Source organism: Bufo gargarizans, chromosome 7 (genome assembly GCF_014858855.1).
Source record: "Bufo gargarizans isolate SCDJY-AF-19 chromosome 7, ASM1485885v1, whole genome shotgun sequence".
NCBI classification, from domain to species: domain Eukaryota; kingdom Metazoa; phylum Chordata; class Amphibia; order Anura; family Bufonidae; genus Bufo; species Bufo gargarizans.
The window spans coordinates 39,941,820-39,958,932 of record NC_058086.1 but is presented as its reverse complement, the minus strand read 5'-3'; the positions used below and the strand labels follow the sequence as shown (position 1 = coordinate 39,958,932).

General features: G+C 45.3%; 1 protein-coding gene across 2 annotated transcripts in view; it reads left to right on the top strand.

Annotated features, from left to right (window-relative positions):
• The window catches only part of LHX8 (LIM homeobox 8), an 18,676-nt gene extending 3,183 nt beyond the window's left edge, over window positions 1–15,493 (top strand). The window contains exons 2-9 of one of the 2 annotated variants that reach the window (XM_044301987.1): window positions 706–777; window positions 4,358–4,525; window positions 9,329–9,450; window positions 10,338–10,558; window positions 10,653–10,756; window positions 10,977–11,072; window positions 13,159–13,342; window positions 15,296–15,493. In XM_044301987.1, the coding sequence (XP_044157922.1) occupies window positions 718–777; window positions 4,358–4,525; window positions 9,329–9,450; window positions 10,338–10,558; window positions 10,653–10,756; window positions 10,977–11,072; window positions 13,159–13,342; window positions 15,296–15,372 (1,032 nt within the window). In that variant the 5' untranslated portion in view covers window positions 706–717 and the 3' untranslated portion in view covers window positions 15,373–15,493. The remainder of the gene's footprint in view (window positions 1–705; window positions 778–4,357; window positions 4,526–9,328; window positions 9,451–10,337; window positions 10,559–10,652; window positions 10,757–10,976; window positions 11,073–13,158; window positions 13,343–15,295) is intronic. The other variant, XM_044301988.1, reaches the window with a different exon arrangement.
• Window positions 15,494–17,113: the final 1,620 nt, after the last annotated feature.

Genomic DNA, 17,113 nt, shown 5'->3' with positions numbered 1-17,113 from the left:
CAGATGCACCAATGCTAGACACAGCTTACATAATTTACATAGGACTGCGGGGAGCAGATGCACCAATGCTAGGCACAGCTAACATAATTTACATAGGACTGCGGCAAGCATTTGCACCAATGCTAGACGCGGCCAACATAATTTACATAGGACTGCAGTGCGTTAATGCAATAAAATAGTGCAGATTCGGCTCTGCTACATCTGTGAGCCTGGTCTTTTGGTGTTCTCCTGACTGTCGGGCTCATCAGACACCTGTAGGGCTGTGCTCGCCCTGCTAATGACCCGGTCACCCCCATCCCCAGGTGGAGGCGCGGTGTAATCAGTGGCAGGTGGACCAGCGCATTTCATCTCAAGGGGGATTTCGGGTTAATTTGCTGCATTTTCATTCAAATCGTCCCCAAGCGCCTGACAACCGGCGACCATTCTTCAGTGGAGTGCCCGATTAGGAAACCTCTTCACCTTCCAGGGGTCTCCCTCAGCGGAGGGCATTGTGACTCTGCAGCTGCACCGGGCGCAGGGGGCGGCGGCGCAGGGCGCACCAGGTCCGGGCGCCTCACGCTCTGAGTGATGTAAGGTCGCGGCACGCCAGGGGTTACACGGCGCTTGAAAACAGGGGCGTGGGCGACTGTCACCTGTCTGTCTGGCGGGTGTTGAGTGGGGGTTGCACGCCCGGAATCTCACCCTCTCGTCCCTCTTTCCTCACAGTTTACGTCCCTTATGTCGGAGGAGTGCGGGGGAGCAGCGCTGAGCATGGGCCGGAGCCGCGAGGGCAGCCTGGTGAGTGCGGGGCAGCGGGGGGCATGCTGGCTGCCGGGTCATACCCGGGTCATGGCTGCCTGCAGAGCTGACAGGTCCTGGACTGCAGCATCAGCTACATGTGTGTGTGTGTGTGTGTGTGTGTCCTGTGATCTGTGTGTGTCCTGTGATCTGTGTGTGTCCTGTGATCTGTGTGTGTCCTGTGATCTGTGTGTGTCCTGTGATCTGTGTGTGTCCTGTGATCTGTGTGTCCTGTGATCTGTGATCTGTGTGTGTCCTGTGATCTAGGGTGTGTGTCCTGTGTGGACTGTCCTGTGATCTACGTGTGTGTGTCCTGTGATCTACGTGTGTGTGTCCTGTGATCTACGTGTGTGTGTCCTGTGATCTACGTGTGTGTGTGCTGTGATCTACGTGTGTGTGTGCTGTGATCTACGTGTGTGTGTGTGTGTGCTGTGATCTACGTGTGTGTGTGTGTGTGCTGTGATCTACGTGTGTGTGTGTGTGCTGTGATCTACGTGTGTGTGTGTGTGCTGTGATTACGTGTGTGTGTGTGTGCTGTGATCTACGTGTGTGTGCTGTGTGTGTGCTGTGATCTACGTGGTTGTGTGTGTGTGTGCTGTGATCTACGTGTGTGTGTGTGTGTGTGCTGTGATCTACGTGTGTGTGTGTGTGTGTGCTGTGATCTACGTGTGTGTGTGTGCTGTGATCTACGTGTGTGTGTGTGTGCTGTGATCTACGTGTGTGTGTGTGCTGTGATCTACGTGTGTGTGGTGTGTGTGCTGTGATCTACGTGTTGTGTGTGTGTGTGTGCTGTGATCTACGTGTGTGTGTGTGTGTTGTGCTGTGATCTAAGTGTGTGTGTGTGTGTGTGCTGTGATCTACGTGTGTGTGTGTGTGTGTGTGTGTGTTGTGTGTGCTGTGATCTACGTGTGTGTGTGTGTGTGCCTGTGATCTTACGTGTTGGGTGCTGTGTGTGCTGTGATCTACGTGTTGTGTGTGTGTGTGTGCTGTGATCTACGTATAGTGGACATTACTCTTCGTGCAACCACATTTCCAGCAGACTCGTCCTTTCCTCCAGGTCCTGGGGTCACAAAACTCCACTTCACTGCAGTTCAATGATAACCTCACCTCTGCTACATCTGTATTAGTGTGTACTGTCCATAGGAATGTATTAGTGTGTACTGTACATGGGTAGGAATGTATGTGGTGTGTAGTAATGTTTGTAAACCACATCTGTCTGTGTATATGATATTTATAGTGTGTGTAGGTATATCTACTGGGTATAGATTACGTTATATAGGTGCGTGTGTGTCATCTATATATATTTCTATGGCGCTAACATATTCCACAGCGCCGTACAGTTCAGGGGTCCGTGTACAAACAGTCAGAAATAACAGCAACAGATGAGTCAATAATGACAACCAGAGGAATGAGGGCCCTGCTCGCAAGAGCTTACAATCTATGAGGGGATGTTCTGTACGATGGTCCGGCCGCCATGGGGGAGCAGATAGAAAGCTGCATGAGCCGCCACCAGCCGATATCTATAGTATATAAATGTCTGTACTGTGTATACTATTATATTGTGTGTGAGATATATTACTGTATAAATGAGGTGTTTGTACTTTATCTTTGCTTGTGTGTAATCTGTGTATGGAAGATATATAGCACTAACGGCATATACACATGTTCTGTACAAACTCCTACTCATTTATTCTATATCTTCACAATGATGCAGCACAAACACCTCATTTATACAGATTAAAAAAGAATATATACTTTCACACTCTCCGTATTCTACATCCGTGAAGAGAAAAGTACAGAGAAGACGTATAAGGCCTCATGCACGCGACCGTTGTGTGTTTTATGCTCCGCAAACTGCGGATCTGCAAAACGCAGACCGCGTCAGTGTGTGCGTTCTGCAATTTGCGGAACAGCACAGACAGCCATTGATATAACTGCCTATTCTTGTTTGCAAAACGGACAAGAATAGGACAGGTTATATATATATTTTTTTTTGCGGGGCCACAGAACTGAGCACGGAGCGCTGTCCGTTTCTTTTGCGGCCCTATTGAAGTGAATGGGTCTGCATCCAAGCCGCCAAAACAGGCGTGTGCATGAGGCCTAATGGAGAGATCGGAGCCTCTGACATGTTCTGGACCGCACTTGCGGTTGATGAAATACTAAGGGGCAGTTCGCACACATCCTCACCTCGGAGAGGGACACTTATGGTCCATTTTTCTTGGCGGTTTATAGACTTTAATAGTTTTCTTCTACACGATAGAACAAAAATGTCAAAAAATCCACATGGCATCAGGTAATGGAATGATCTACGAGGCGGCTCTGACACCGACAGGAACCCGACAAACGCCTTCGCAATCGGTATAGTGTAGACTTGCATTACTAAATTTACATCAGATGAAAAGGAGGGACTTTCGGTCAAAAGTAGGGACCGTCCCCTCCCAAAAGAGGGACACTCGGGAGGTCTAGGTCAGAGGTAGTGCAGCCTCGTCTACCCCTGTCCTGTTCATGCGCTTCCTGCCGATAGAACCCAGTTGATATGAAGGAAATTTCTGCAATGAATCTGCTGCCGAGCGGTGTAGTGATCAGAGAGCTGGGGGGACGTGGCTGCAGTCCTATGCAAGACCACACGAGGCCGTGTGACGGGTTTCGGTGCACGCACTTTCTATTGATTCCTCCTCTGTCAGCGATGGATGTGTCCCATTTGCCTTCTATACAGGTTATCCCGGGAGGCGGACGCTGCATTATTATTACCCAGTGTAGTTGAGGTTCGTCGCTCGGACTGTCCCGAATGTAACTTCTGATTGTGCATTTGATTAAATTGTATCTCGTGGCGACCACTAACTCTGTCCCAAAATCTGCAGTACGACTCTCACTGTTGTGAAACTACTACAACTCTCAGTGTGTTAGGAGTTGTAGCTTTGCCATGGCTGGAGATTTGTTCATAAGTGTTTGGTGTCCTCGCTGAGGGAGCAACCACTGGTCTTGACTGGTGGATACTGGTCCCTAGGTTCCTTCCCCCTCTAAGTTCAGGCCTCATGCACACGACTGTATTTCGGTCTGCAAAATATGGATTCCTTCAGTCGGTAGAAATGACTGTTCTTATTCGCATCGTGGACCGGAATAAGATGTGGTCTATCGATTGCAGGGATGTGGACAGCGCACGGGTGACGGCTGCGACGTCCGTATTTTTATATATATATTTTTCTGGCCCATTGAAATGAATGGGTTTGCGTGCTACCGGCAAAATACCATGGAATACGGATGGAAAATAGTCGTGTGAATGAGGCCTTGCCTGTACGTTTCTTGGTCACGTCTTCAGCCCATATTCCCTGGGGATTGTACTATGGATGTAGCAGGGTGTGACTGTTAACTCTGCTACATCTGTAGTCACATCTTGTGCTAAACTGCTGAAAGCGCTCCCTGTGTAGGAGCCGTGTGTGTACGTGCGCATGTATAGTATGCTTCTTTTTTTCTTGGCAGATGTCGCAGTCTAGGACATGTCACAATGTTGCAGTACGTAATAGATGTCACACTGCATCTTAAGTCTTGCTGACGTCTTCTCCCTCTCGTCTCCTTGCAGCTTCAGGGAAGCCCCGGGGCAGCGCTGGACGAGGATTCTTGTTCGTCAGCCCCTCTGTCTCCAGTGTCGTCGTCCTCTCCTCGTTCCATGCCTTCTTCAGGCCACACACAAGGGAAAAGCGTCTGTAGCAGCTGCGGGATGGAAATTGTAGATAAATACCTGCTCAAGGTAAGATGTGCTGCGCTCTGTAGACGTTAGAGCTCTCTCTGGCTGAAGCAACGGGTTTTTATTTTTGGGTGATTGTGGTTCCCAGCAATGTATGTTTATGGAATAGCTTGCAGTGGTGGGCAGCCTGCGGCACGCCAGCTGTTGTGAAGCTACAACTCCCAGCAGGCATACTTGCTCTGCTGTTCTCAGAAAACTCATAGAAATAAATGGAGCATGCTGGGAATTGTAGTTTCACAACAGCTGGAGTAGCGTAGGTCGCCCACCCCTGGAGGGGAAAGTACTGGCTTTCTTGACGGAGACTTGGCTGTGTGTGGAGACTCGGTGGCAAAATAATATGCAAAGGGCAATCTGCAAGAAAGAGAACAGACTTGTTAGGATATGTAGAGGGAGGTCCTGGTGCTGGTTGATGCGATTAGATTTCCTGTCCTGTTGGGTCCAGCGCTTGTTTTTACTCCTGCCACGTTATAGTGCGAATGGAAGGGGAAGCCCTGTGTAAATTTACCCACAATCCATTCCACCACATAGGCGCTATAAGCACTTTAGAGGCAGGATATATGGTCCATATTTCTACCACCTGTTGCAGAACTACAACTCCTAGCATGCCCTGATGAGGTATAACGTTCTGATCATTATCAGATCAATTGACTCTTTGCACCCCCTGCCGATCAGCTGCTTGGAGGGTGCATCGCGCTACTATGTAGACTGCCTGCAGAGAGTCCGACACCGCCAATCTGATATACCTCCAGTCTTGTGAAGCCGGAGTGCCCCTTTAAGGCCCAATTAGAATGCAATTATGTTTTTCTGGTGATGGAAGAAATAAATTGTAATTGGCAATAGTGAGGGAAGGTGCGGCATTCCTAGGGACACAGGATGGCGACGTGTGCAGAAGATACAGGAACCTATAGGAGAGGCTGAGCGTGAGAGAAAGTGATTGTGGAGGGAGTTCACCCTATCATATTAATGTATTGTTCCCTGGTATGGGCTCTGAAAGGCTGGGGAAGGAGCTGGCATAAGACTGGTGCCGCACAGAGGGTTTTATTTTTTGTATTTTTATTTTTTATTATTTTGTTTGTGGTTTCGGTGCATTATTTTTTTTTTTTTATTTTTTTTTTGCGCGCCTTTAGCCAGAACTGCCAAGTCCAGATATTACAGGAAATGCAGGACAAGCAGACATACAATTTTTTTTAAAATTTTTTAAAAAAAAATTGTAGTTCATTTTAGAGGTGCGGTCCATTATGGTTTGTTTTCAAATAGCTGATTCAGTTTTTTTGAAATGGAAATTTTTTTTTTTTCTCCTATAGATTATTATTATTTTTTTTTTTTACCCTTTTCCTCCTTTAAAAAAAAAAAAAATGCATGTGCAATGCATTGGCACCTTTTTAATGGTGATTGTGTATTTTATTTTTTTACTTTTTTTAAATTAATCAGTGGTTTTTCCCCATACATCTCTAGAGATTGTTTTTTTTATTATTATTATGTAACTATGTGGCAAAATGCACTACATGACCAAAAATATAACCAAAACACTGAATAAGTCAGGCATTTATTTTTTATTTTATTTTTTGCTTGAAAAAAACACCACTTTAAAATAGTTTGAAGGAGTCCTAATGGCACACTACTGTCAGCTGATGCCAGGGAATAATGGGCTCCACTTCCCAACAAACTACTGGCGATGACGTTTTGAGGACTATGGTATCCCTTTAGCTGTGGGCAGTCGTCTCTTTGCAGATCAAGGCTTTTTGCAAGGTTTTATGATCTATAACCCGGTTTTGCTTCGAAGAGGATAAAGTTGTCCAGGAAAGTCTCCGTTTGCTGTTTTGGAGCAGTTTCTAATAAAGTCCAGAGCTGATTGAGCGGTCGTGTTGGGGGGGGGGGGGGGGATTGAAGATTCCTCTTCAGTCGATTTTATACTTTGTATCCTGTTTTTTCTTCACCCTCGTATTCAGCAGAATTACGTTGGGGTCACATTACGTTTTTTGTGACTGTTGGAGCACAGCAGCCGGTAACTGCCTGACTTGTGCCAAAAGGAAGCACGTTTGGCGTACATCTGCCCCACAGAACCGCGGCCGAACCCGGTGTGAATGGAGCCCGACTTTGTGGGGTTACACCACATTATTATTGGTTTACATGTAGCAAAAGCAAACCGTCCTGGCATCAGTGCCACACCAAGAATAGACTGCCTGGCATCCACTGCTGTAATCTTCAATGTCCTGGTGCTGCTCTCCTGGGCACGGCCCCTGTCCATGAGACCCTCTCATTACTTGGTACCAGTCGCTCACGGTCACATCTGGAGGCTCGAGCTCTCTCGTTTCTTCATGCCATGTATCGGACACTTAACGCTTTCAGACCCGTCTATTACTTGACTGGCCGTAGGAAAGGACCGAATTAAGGTCGCCCACAGAGGGCACCAGAAGCTTCTGCCACTTTGAACATTTTGCATTATGGCTTGCTGTCCGTACCCTTCCGTATCTGAATATACTTGTATAGCGGAGCTGACGTGGTCATTTTACCCTTTAGGGTACGGCCACACGCTCAGGTTTCCTAATGCACCTTTCGAAGCCAAAACCAGGAGTGGATTCAAAAAAGAGAAGTCGTACCTGTCCTTTCTACTTTCTCTCCTTTTTATGACCCACTCCTCATTTCTGGCTTCCAAAACGGCCGAAACCTGACCGTGTGGTCGTACCCCTAGAACGGTTATATGTGAATCCTGATATAATTCCGCTTGTTCTGCCATTTCTATGGCATTGTGCAGCTCCCTGGTTTAAACAGCCCATTTTCCAATACAATATTGATGGCTGTACTCAAAACTCCACAGAAATGAATGGAGCATGCTGGGAGTTGTAGTTTCACCACAGCTGGAGATTAGCCATCACCTGCCTATGCTAAGATTAGGCCATCAATATTAAAATGCTGGAATATCCATTTAATTGGCCCCTCCAACGACTGCAAACAGCATGTCTCCCTATAGAGGACCAGGCGTGCCCGTGCAATGCTTCATTTCCCCTGTGGTGGCGCTGCAGTGACATGCTGGGTACCCCCATGACTTATAGCTGATTGCTGGGGTTTGCGGCGGCGGGGCACCCATTAATCAATGGATTTGTATGTTCAGAGCAGACAGCCCCTCTAAGGATTTAGCCCACCGCTTTACTGTGTGCATCTCCGGGCCTAGTCCTCATGTCCAGCGATAATGAAATTGAACATAATTCCAAATCTGTTCCTTCTGGCATCTAAATAGCTGCATACATTCCAGCATGTATAAATAAACAGGAGGCTCCATATGGGGGATGCGGAGCTCCGCCATACAACGTGCACATTCTGTAGGCTGCCGCCTCTTGTGTACTGTATATTATAGTCTATTGGGGAATTTACTTAGATGTGCAAATACATGGCACTACTATATATATAATTTATGCTGGGTCATGAAGTGACTCAGGTTTGTGGTATACAGATGCAGCAGAGCTGAATTTGTCACACTGAGTCTGCATCATTTTTGTACTGTGCTAGATAATGCAACAGTTGACTTGCAGTCCTATGTAAAAAGGCAAATTATGCATAGTACAGTACGTTATTGCCAGTTGGCACAACTCGCGATGCTATTGCAGTTTCGACCCTTCGACACGTGTGTTTGTGAACGGCTAGTTTACTGCACGGTTCAGCCGGATGACCACATTCAGCCCAACCCGCACGTCAGAGTGGGCGTCAGGGGAAATGCTGCCTAGCATCTGAACTCGTCATGTTAAAACGGTTTGGAAACTTTTTTCCAAAATATGATTTTCTATGATTCATGTGGGTTGGATATCCTGGACGCAAAATGGCGATATCCGGTCATTACAAAACTGACTTTTTATAAAGAGCGCGGAGGTTGTCCTGCACTAGTGTCTGTGGAATTGTGATTCCAGTCTCTCCATATTTCTAGGAGTACGTCTATACATTTGCAGGGTGCGATTATATTGTATTATAATCCGGTAGACTGATTCTTGTATATTGCACCTTTTTTGCTCCGTGTATAATGCGGTGAGTTCTAGAGGCAAATGTCCTAAGATAAATTATCATTTAACCTCGGAACCTGGCGCCAAACTTAATTTCAGATGTGCATTTTAAAAAAAATATATATATATTTTTTTTTATGTAAGGTTGTGTTCACACCTCCGTCGCATATTCAATCCTATTTGATGTAAAATACAGGGCTGCTTGCAATACTAGTTTTTTGGCAAAATGTTGGATGCCTTGATCAATGCCAACAAACCCCATATAAGTCAATGGGGTCTGGCGTGCCCTGCAGTTATGCCCTAGTGATGTGAAACCACTGTGTATGTGTGATGTATAGATCTGTGGCCAGCTTTATGTTGGATAGTGCCCCCCTAACAGCGGGTACTGCCATACACTATACAAATGCTATATAGGGATGAGCGAACTTCTTCTGTTTTCAAGTTCAGCGTATAGATTCTGCTTCCACGGACCATAACGGCATTCTTAGATAATGTGAACCTTGTACACGGAACTTGAAAACAGAAGTTCGCTCAACACTAACGCTCTATGATGCCCAAATAATGTTGTCTCAATATCTGTTCTGTATGGTGCCCCCACCACCGCACAAAAATATAGTAACTTAGTGACCAAATGATGAATCCATATATAAAATCCAGTAACCAGACTATGCAATATTAAATATTAACCTCCATGGTGGTCTCAAGTCTTGGCTGCCGGGGCCCGCTGTAGCGCCATCTTCCGCAGCAGTAAGATGCCTCTGTAAAGGTTTTCTGTCCAGAATCTTGGTTAACCGAGGACTTGCTTTCCCTGCAGGTAAATGACCTGTGCTGGCACGTGCGCTGCCTGTCCTGTAGTGTGTGCCGGACGTCCCTGGGGAGGCATACCAGCTGCTACATCAAAGATAAAGACATATTCTGCAAACTTGATTATTTTAGGTACTATTCATGTATGTATTCATTACATCCGTGTCACTGTCGGTTTCTATGTGTTTGCCACGTTGTGTTCGTACTTTACATTCTCTGCTTGTTCAGGTTCTGATCCCACAATGGGAAGATTTACCAATAATGGTGCAAAGGGAAAAGTTGTGGTGTGTGTCGGGGCCTGATTGGTTGCTCTGGGTACAGGCACCATTTTTGATAAATCTCTTCCTATGTTTTGTGTGACGTTTGTGTTTCGCACATTGCAGCACCCCTGTGAGGACAGATGTTGGCCGGCTTGCACGTTGATAAAGGGATCTGTATTCTTGTGTATGTTAGATGGGTCCTTCTTATATTGGGCTGATCACCATATGTCCCGAAAGATTAGTTGTACTTTGGAGCATGTTTTCATTTTCTCTGCACTGCCTCCAGAGGTGATATGAGGCATTACAATACTGGGTCCTCCACAGTGATTGCTTTACATATTTGCTAATAGAGAAGGGTAACTTCTGCTTCTCTATATGCTCAAAGCCCTTGTAGGGTATTTAAAGATGATTTGGGGGAAGGGAAATTGTACTTTGTGGTGTTAAAAATAATGCATGTTCTATAAAGTCTGGCCCAGATTTGCTAATCTTGTAGATGGCGTAACCATAGACCGGCTGTCTAGACCTGCACCAGACGTATCATCCAGCCTGAGCCCCTGTGATACATGTGGTGCAGACACTTTTATCTAACTTTATATCAACTTTTTAGTTGGCGTACTTTGAGTCGGTGGGGGGGGGGGGGTGCAGATTCTAGGGGTAGACGCAGTAGTAAATCTGGGCCTATGTTTTTGGTGTATATTTATTTTGCACGTCCTAATATATGGTGGAGTGAGCTTCTTTCTATTGGTTTTGTCATCAAAGGCGATACGGAACGCGGTGCTCACGTTGCGGCAGACACATCCATTCCACAGACTGGGTGAGACGAGCGAAGGGCAATGTCTACCACTTAGCGTGCTTTGCCTGCTACTCCTGCAAGAGACAGCTTTCCACGGGGGAAGAGTTTGCTCTGGTGGAAGAGAAGGTGCTCTGCCGCGTGCATTACGACTGTATGCTGGATAACCTAAAGAGAGCAGTGGAAAACGGTGCGTGCTTCCTCCCCGCTGTGCTGCACGACTGGGTATTATGTAATGCATCAAAAATGTAAATTAGATTTTTTTTATTTTTTCTACTTTTCAGGGAATCGGGTTAGTGTGGAAGGGGCTTTGTTGACAGAGCAGGATATTAATCAACCGAAACCAGCGAAGAGGGCCCGGACAAGTTTCACTGCAGACCAACTGCAAGTAAGTTACTGTGGGGCTCTCTGTATACATCAGGTAAATACCGCAATTAAGATGCAAGGATTGCCAGGAAGTGTTGTCATGGTAGCAACTGTGTATGTACTGTTAGCACTTATATAATATATACAGCCATACATCTTATGACCTGCACAGACCCAGCATGTGGAATTGTCGCTGTTTTTCTACCAAACTAAAAATGTATTAATATTTTTTTCATTTAAAGGTTATGCAAGCACAGTTTGCTCAAGACAACAACCCTGACGCACAAACACTACAAAAGTTGTCAGAAAGGACGGGGCTTAGTCGGCGTGTTATACAGGTAATGGACTGCTGAACTGAGCAGATGAGGTGGACTATAATATTCTGCTTATTGCTATGTGGCCTCAAGATTACACATTATATACAGTTAGTGAATCCCCACCTTGTGTCCAGTATTATGCTGCTGGTGGAGTCACTGTATACATGCATTACATTATACTGTCCTGAGTTCCATCCTGTATTATACTCCAGAGCTGCACTCACTATTCTGCTGGTGCAGTCACTGTGTACATACATTACTTATCCTGTATTATACTCCAGAGCTGCATGCACTATTCTGCTGGTGCAGTCACTGTGTACATACATTACTTATCCTGTACTGATCCTGAGTTACATCCTGTATTATACTCCAGAGCTGCACTCACTATTCTGCTGGTGCAGTCACTGTGTACTTACATTACATTACTTATCCTGTACTGATTCTGAGTTACATCCTGTATTAGGCCTTTTTCACACGGGTGTCATGTTTTTGGCCCGGATAGGATGAGGGTGCGTTGCGGGAAAACGTGCGTTTTTTTTTTTTTCGCGCGAGTGAAAAACATTGTAATGCGTTTTGCACGTACGTGAGAAAAATCGGCATGTTTGGTACCCAGACCCGAACCCGGACTTCTTCACAGAAGTTTGGGTTAGGTGTTGTGCAGATTTTATTATTTTTCTTTATAACATGGTTAGAAAGGGAAAATAATAGCTTTCTTAATACAGAATGCATAGTACAATAGGGCTGGAGGGGTTAAAAAAAAAAAAAATTTAAAACATTTAAACTCGCCTTAATCCACTTGTTCGAGCAGCCCGGCTTCTCTTCTGTCTTCATCTTTGAGGAATAGGACCTTTGATGACGTCACTGCGCTCATCACATGGTCCGTCACATGATCCATTACCATGGTGATGGATCATGTGACGGACCATGTGATGAGCGCAGTGACTTCATCAAAGGTCCTATTCCTCAAAGATGAAGACAGAAGAGAAGCCGGGCTGCTCGAGCAAGTGGATTAAGGCAAATTTAATTTTTTTTTTTTTTTTTTTTAATTCCTCCAGCCCTATTGTACTATGCATTCTGTATTAAGAATGCTATTTTCCCTTTCTAACCATGTTGTAAGGGAAAATAATAAAGATCGGGTCCCCATCCTGATCGTCTCCTAGCAACCGTGCGTGAAAATTGCACCGCATCTGTACTTGCTTGTGATTTTCACACAGCCGCATTCACTTCTATGGGGCCTGCGTTGCGTGGAAAACGCACAAAGAGGAGCATGCTGCGATTTTCACGCAACGCACAAGTGATGCGTGAAAGTCACCCATAGAAATGAATGGGTCAGGATTCAGTGCGGGTGCAATGCACTGACCTCACGCATTGCACCCGCGCGGAAATCTCGCCCGTGTAAAAGGGGCCTTATACTCCAGATCTGCAGTCACTGTGTACTTACATTACGTATCCTGTACTGATCCTGAGTTACATCCTGTATTATACTCCAGAGCTGCACTCACTATTCTGCTGGTGCAGTCACTGTGTACATACATTACATTACTTATCCTGTACTGATGCTGAGTTACATCCTGTATTATACTCCAGAGCTGCACTCACTATTCTGCTGGTGCAGTCACTGTGTACATACATTACATTACTTATCCTGTACTGATGCTGAGTTACATCCTGTATTATACTCCAGAGCTGCACTCACTATTCTGCTGTCTCACTGTTTATATATAGCTTTCCCTGGTGGCTTGCATTCATGGATTTTAGAAACTCTGCTGAGCAGTTAGGAGGAGGTGTGATACATTTGCTGCAGCCTGTTTACATGTATGCCATCTACAGGATTAAACTATCTGCCCCAATATTTCTATATCTCCTACAACGTCTGCGGTGCAAGGTGCTTGTTATATGATAACTTGATTGAATGCAGGGACAGGTGACAAAGTCCAATATGTGACTCTTCTCGTGAAAGATTAGTAACTGAGAGCAGGCCATTGCAGAAATTTTGGAAGGTCGCAGTTTACCTGGTTTTGACTTCTGCTGCATGCTTGTTCAGCTTCATCGTACTTTATACTTCTCTCCGCTGCACCTAAATTTACTTAATGTTCGATTTTCCCAGGTCTGGTTCCAGAATTGTAGAGCTCGTCACAAGAAGCACGTCAGTCCTACACACTCCTCAACTGCACCAATCACAGCCATTCAGTCCTCAAGGCTTTCTCCACCAATGATGGATGAAATGACCTACTCTGCATACGTACCTCAAGACGGGCCCATGCTAACTGCCTTGCACAGCTACATGGATGGTAAGTAGCGGTATTTCATTTGCATTGCTAGCCAGAACCTGTAGAGGTCCATCTCGAGAAATTGCTTGTCAAAATCTCCATTGTTGTAGGACTTAAAGGGTTATTCCAGTCTCAGACATGGATTGCATATCGCTAGGATATGCCATCAATCTCAGGTGTGGGTCCCATCTCTAAGACCTTCTATCTGACATTGATGGCATATCCCAGCAATGTCGGAGATGGGCTAACCCCCTTTAAGTCTCTAGTGGCAGAATGTCCAGTTTATTGAGGCACCTGGGTCCAGAGTTTGCAAAGTTTTAGAGTTTTCAGGGTTGATTGAATAAAAGGACTCCGACTCTGGATTCCAGTCTCCGTAAAGCCCTTATCTCTAGATCTGCGGGGGAGCAGGTCGACCCAATAATGGAAACCAGAACGGACTGGTGCCAATGTCCATGATTCTCTCCTGACTCCCCTATAGGCAAGCTGGTATGCGTTCTTCTTGGGGAGAGAAGAGAAAGCTGCTGCCAGATACATCTGGTGGTTTATCTCCTGGGTGAACAAAAAGGTGACACGCCCGATTTTCTTTCCCTTCAGTTGAGGGACAGCCTGGAGCCCCTCATAAACATTAGTGTCTTGGCGGGTCCCACTGGAAATAGTAGGGTTGAGCGCCAATAGGATAACATGTATGAAGGGCCTCTGCGGTGGCTTTTGGAAGATCTGGTGACCGTTTAGGGGCAGTATACTAGAGGTGAACAAAGTCCAGGGATGCCTAACCTGCGGCCCTCCAGCTGTTGCAAAACTACAACTCCCAGCATGCCCGGACAGCCTACAGCAGGGCATGATGGGAGTTGCAGTTTTGCAACAGCTGGAGGGTCACAGGTTGAGCATGCCTGAACTAGTCTTTAGGTTTTGTCGGCATAATGTGTCGATCATCATTTTGAATATATTGACCCAGGAGGTGAAGAATTCCAACAATTCCCCCAAATCACCAAAGATATGGTTACTGCATACTTCAGGTAAACTTGAGGATGACCAAATCTGCATGGCCTGTATTGGGCTCTCCCACCTAGCATCAGGATGATGGCTGTGATGCAGTAGTTCAGGCATGCTCAACCTGCGGCATTCCAGCCGTTGTAAAACTACAACTCCCACAATGCCCTGCTGATAGCTGTAAGCTGTTCGGGCATGCTGGGAGTTGTAGTTTTGCAACAGCTGGGGGGCCGCAGGTTAAGCATGCCTGCAGTAGGGGATTATTGACAATTAAATTTTATTTTTTTATTCTATTTAGCGAACTTTGAAAATGTTGTCTGTGTAAAGATTTCCAGTGATAAAGGGGCTTGATCTCCACAGGGAGACAGTTTTGTTGTGGTGGTCCAGAAACGTACAACACCTACAAGATCCTATTGGATCATTTTATTAGGCTACTTTCACACTAGCGCTTGATCGGATCCGTTCTGAACGGATCCGATCATATTAATGCAGACGGAGGCTCCGTTCAGTACGGATCCGTCTGCATTAATAACTTAGAAAATTTTCTAAGTGCGCAAGTAGCCTGAGCGGATCCGTTCAGACTTTCAATGTAAAGTCAATGGGGGACGGATCTGCTTGAAGATTGAGCCATATGGTGACCTCTTCAAGCAGATCCGTTCCCATTGACTTACATTGTAAGTCTGGGCGGATCCGCTCGCCTCCGCACAGCCAGCGTTCAGCTGTCCGCCTGTCCGTGCGGAGGCGAGCGGAGCGGAGGCTGAACGCCGCCAGACTGATGCAGTCTGAGCGGATCCGCTCCATTCAGACTGCATCAGGGCTGGACGGAGGCGTTCGGGTCCGCTCGTGAGCTCCTTCAAACGGAGCTCACGAGCGGACCGATGAACGCTAGTGTGAAAGTAGCCTCAAGTGTTTTCCCTTCATTGCTCCTAAGGGTTTCTGGGTCTTGTATGTAACGTAACTCCCATCTTCTTCTTCTCTCTTCAGCTCACTCTCCAACGCCTCTTGGTCTTCAGTCGCTCCTGCCTCACTCCATGGCACAGCTACCTATAAGTCACGCATAAACTTCACTTCGGTTTCTTTGTATTTCCAAGAATGTAAATGTTTGGGTGAGAAAACAAAAAAATCGGGAGTCATTTGTGTATAAAATAGAATGAAGATCATTAGCTATTTTTATAACTCCTTTCTATGCTGAAGTACCTGACCTGCAGCTCCTGTGTCCCTCCATACCGGAGCCGCCATCACCACATACACCAATGACAGTGTCGCTGCGCCTCCCCGTCCTAGAAGTATTATTGCGCCACTAAGTTTCTGACTTGCGCGTTTTTTTGTTTTTTTTTGTACTGTCTGGAATTAGTCCAAACTTAGTTGTCTGTTTATTTATTTGTCATCGAGAGAGCACTTTGCCAAAAAAGAAGAAAAAAAGGACTGACAAAAGTGTGCAAAAAAAGTTTACAATTTTTTTGTGAAATTGTATTTTTCATTAGTATGTATCTGTAAATTATTACAAAAAGTGCATATGTATTTTGATTTGCTTTAACAGTTCTGAATATGTTTTTTCCATATGTGAACTGACAGAATTCAGTTGGGTATATATATATATATATATATATATTTTTGTTTTATATATATTATTATTATTATTATTTTTTTTTTTTTGTTCTTTTCAAGCAAATTGAATAAAGCTTTGATTACATCCTGCTCAGGTCTCAGCTGTATGGAATGGAAATGTATGAGGTCTGGTCTCATCGGGTTGCACCCTTTGGACCTTATGTTAAATGGGTCAGCTGATAACAGATCTCATGTTTGGCTGCTGGGATCCCCAGTGATCAGCAGCGCTCAGTTATCCTGCAGCGCCACCACAGGGGGGAATGAAGCATTACATAGGTCTTTAAGTCAGTTGGCTGTAGGGGCAAATGCAGGATTTTTAAGGGGACCTGTCACCCCGAAACGCAATGCAATCTGAACTTGCCATGTTATAGAGCCGAGCTGATTAATATACTGTATATATTTGTGGAAAGAGATTCAGTAAAACCTGTAATTTTTTATAGTTATGGATTTGCTTTTTCTAACGGCTAGTCAGTACACGAAGGAGGAGTTATCAGTGATTGACAGCTATCTCTATGCACACAGTATCTCCTTCCTCCTGTACCAATAGGTATTCAGACATATATAAATATATCAAATACAAGTTTTACTAAATCTTCTCCCCCCCCCCCCCCCCCAAAAAAAAACGTATCAATCTGCTCAGCTTCTCTAAAGCCCAGACAGAAGGTGTCCACCACTCCCATGTTAAGTCCTGCTTTTCCGTGGTTCCTGTCCCGGCCATTTCAGAAGTGTTGAGGTCCCGTGACAGCAGCAGCCAATTACTGGTCACCGAGGTTGCGAGCGAGAGTGACATGCTGGCGCTGCGGACTGTGATCTCATCACTTCCAGGCGCTGACGGTAGCAGCTGCAGCGCTGAAACGGCGGGACTTTTAAGAGGTGAGTGGTGCAACGTATACCATTCGTGAGAACGGTGTCATTTTATTTGTACATAGTAGATTGCACCCTCCTTGTTTATATATGTGGCATGTGTGTCTTGGTCAAAGAAAAATGCATAGAAAATATATTTTAAATAAAATCTTTATTTGTTTTATAAAAAATACTGTAACATTTTAGAACGCTTCTGTTCAATCAAAAAATATACAGAAGTACACTTAAAAAAAAAAAGCTCTGGGATTTTCAAATGATTGCAAAAGGAAAAAAAAAAATATAAAAATATATATATTCTGTACAGCGGAAGCACACGTGGCAGCCCTCCCA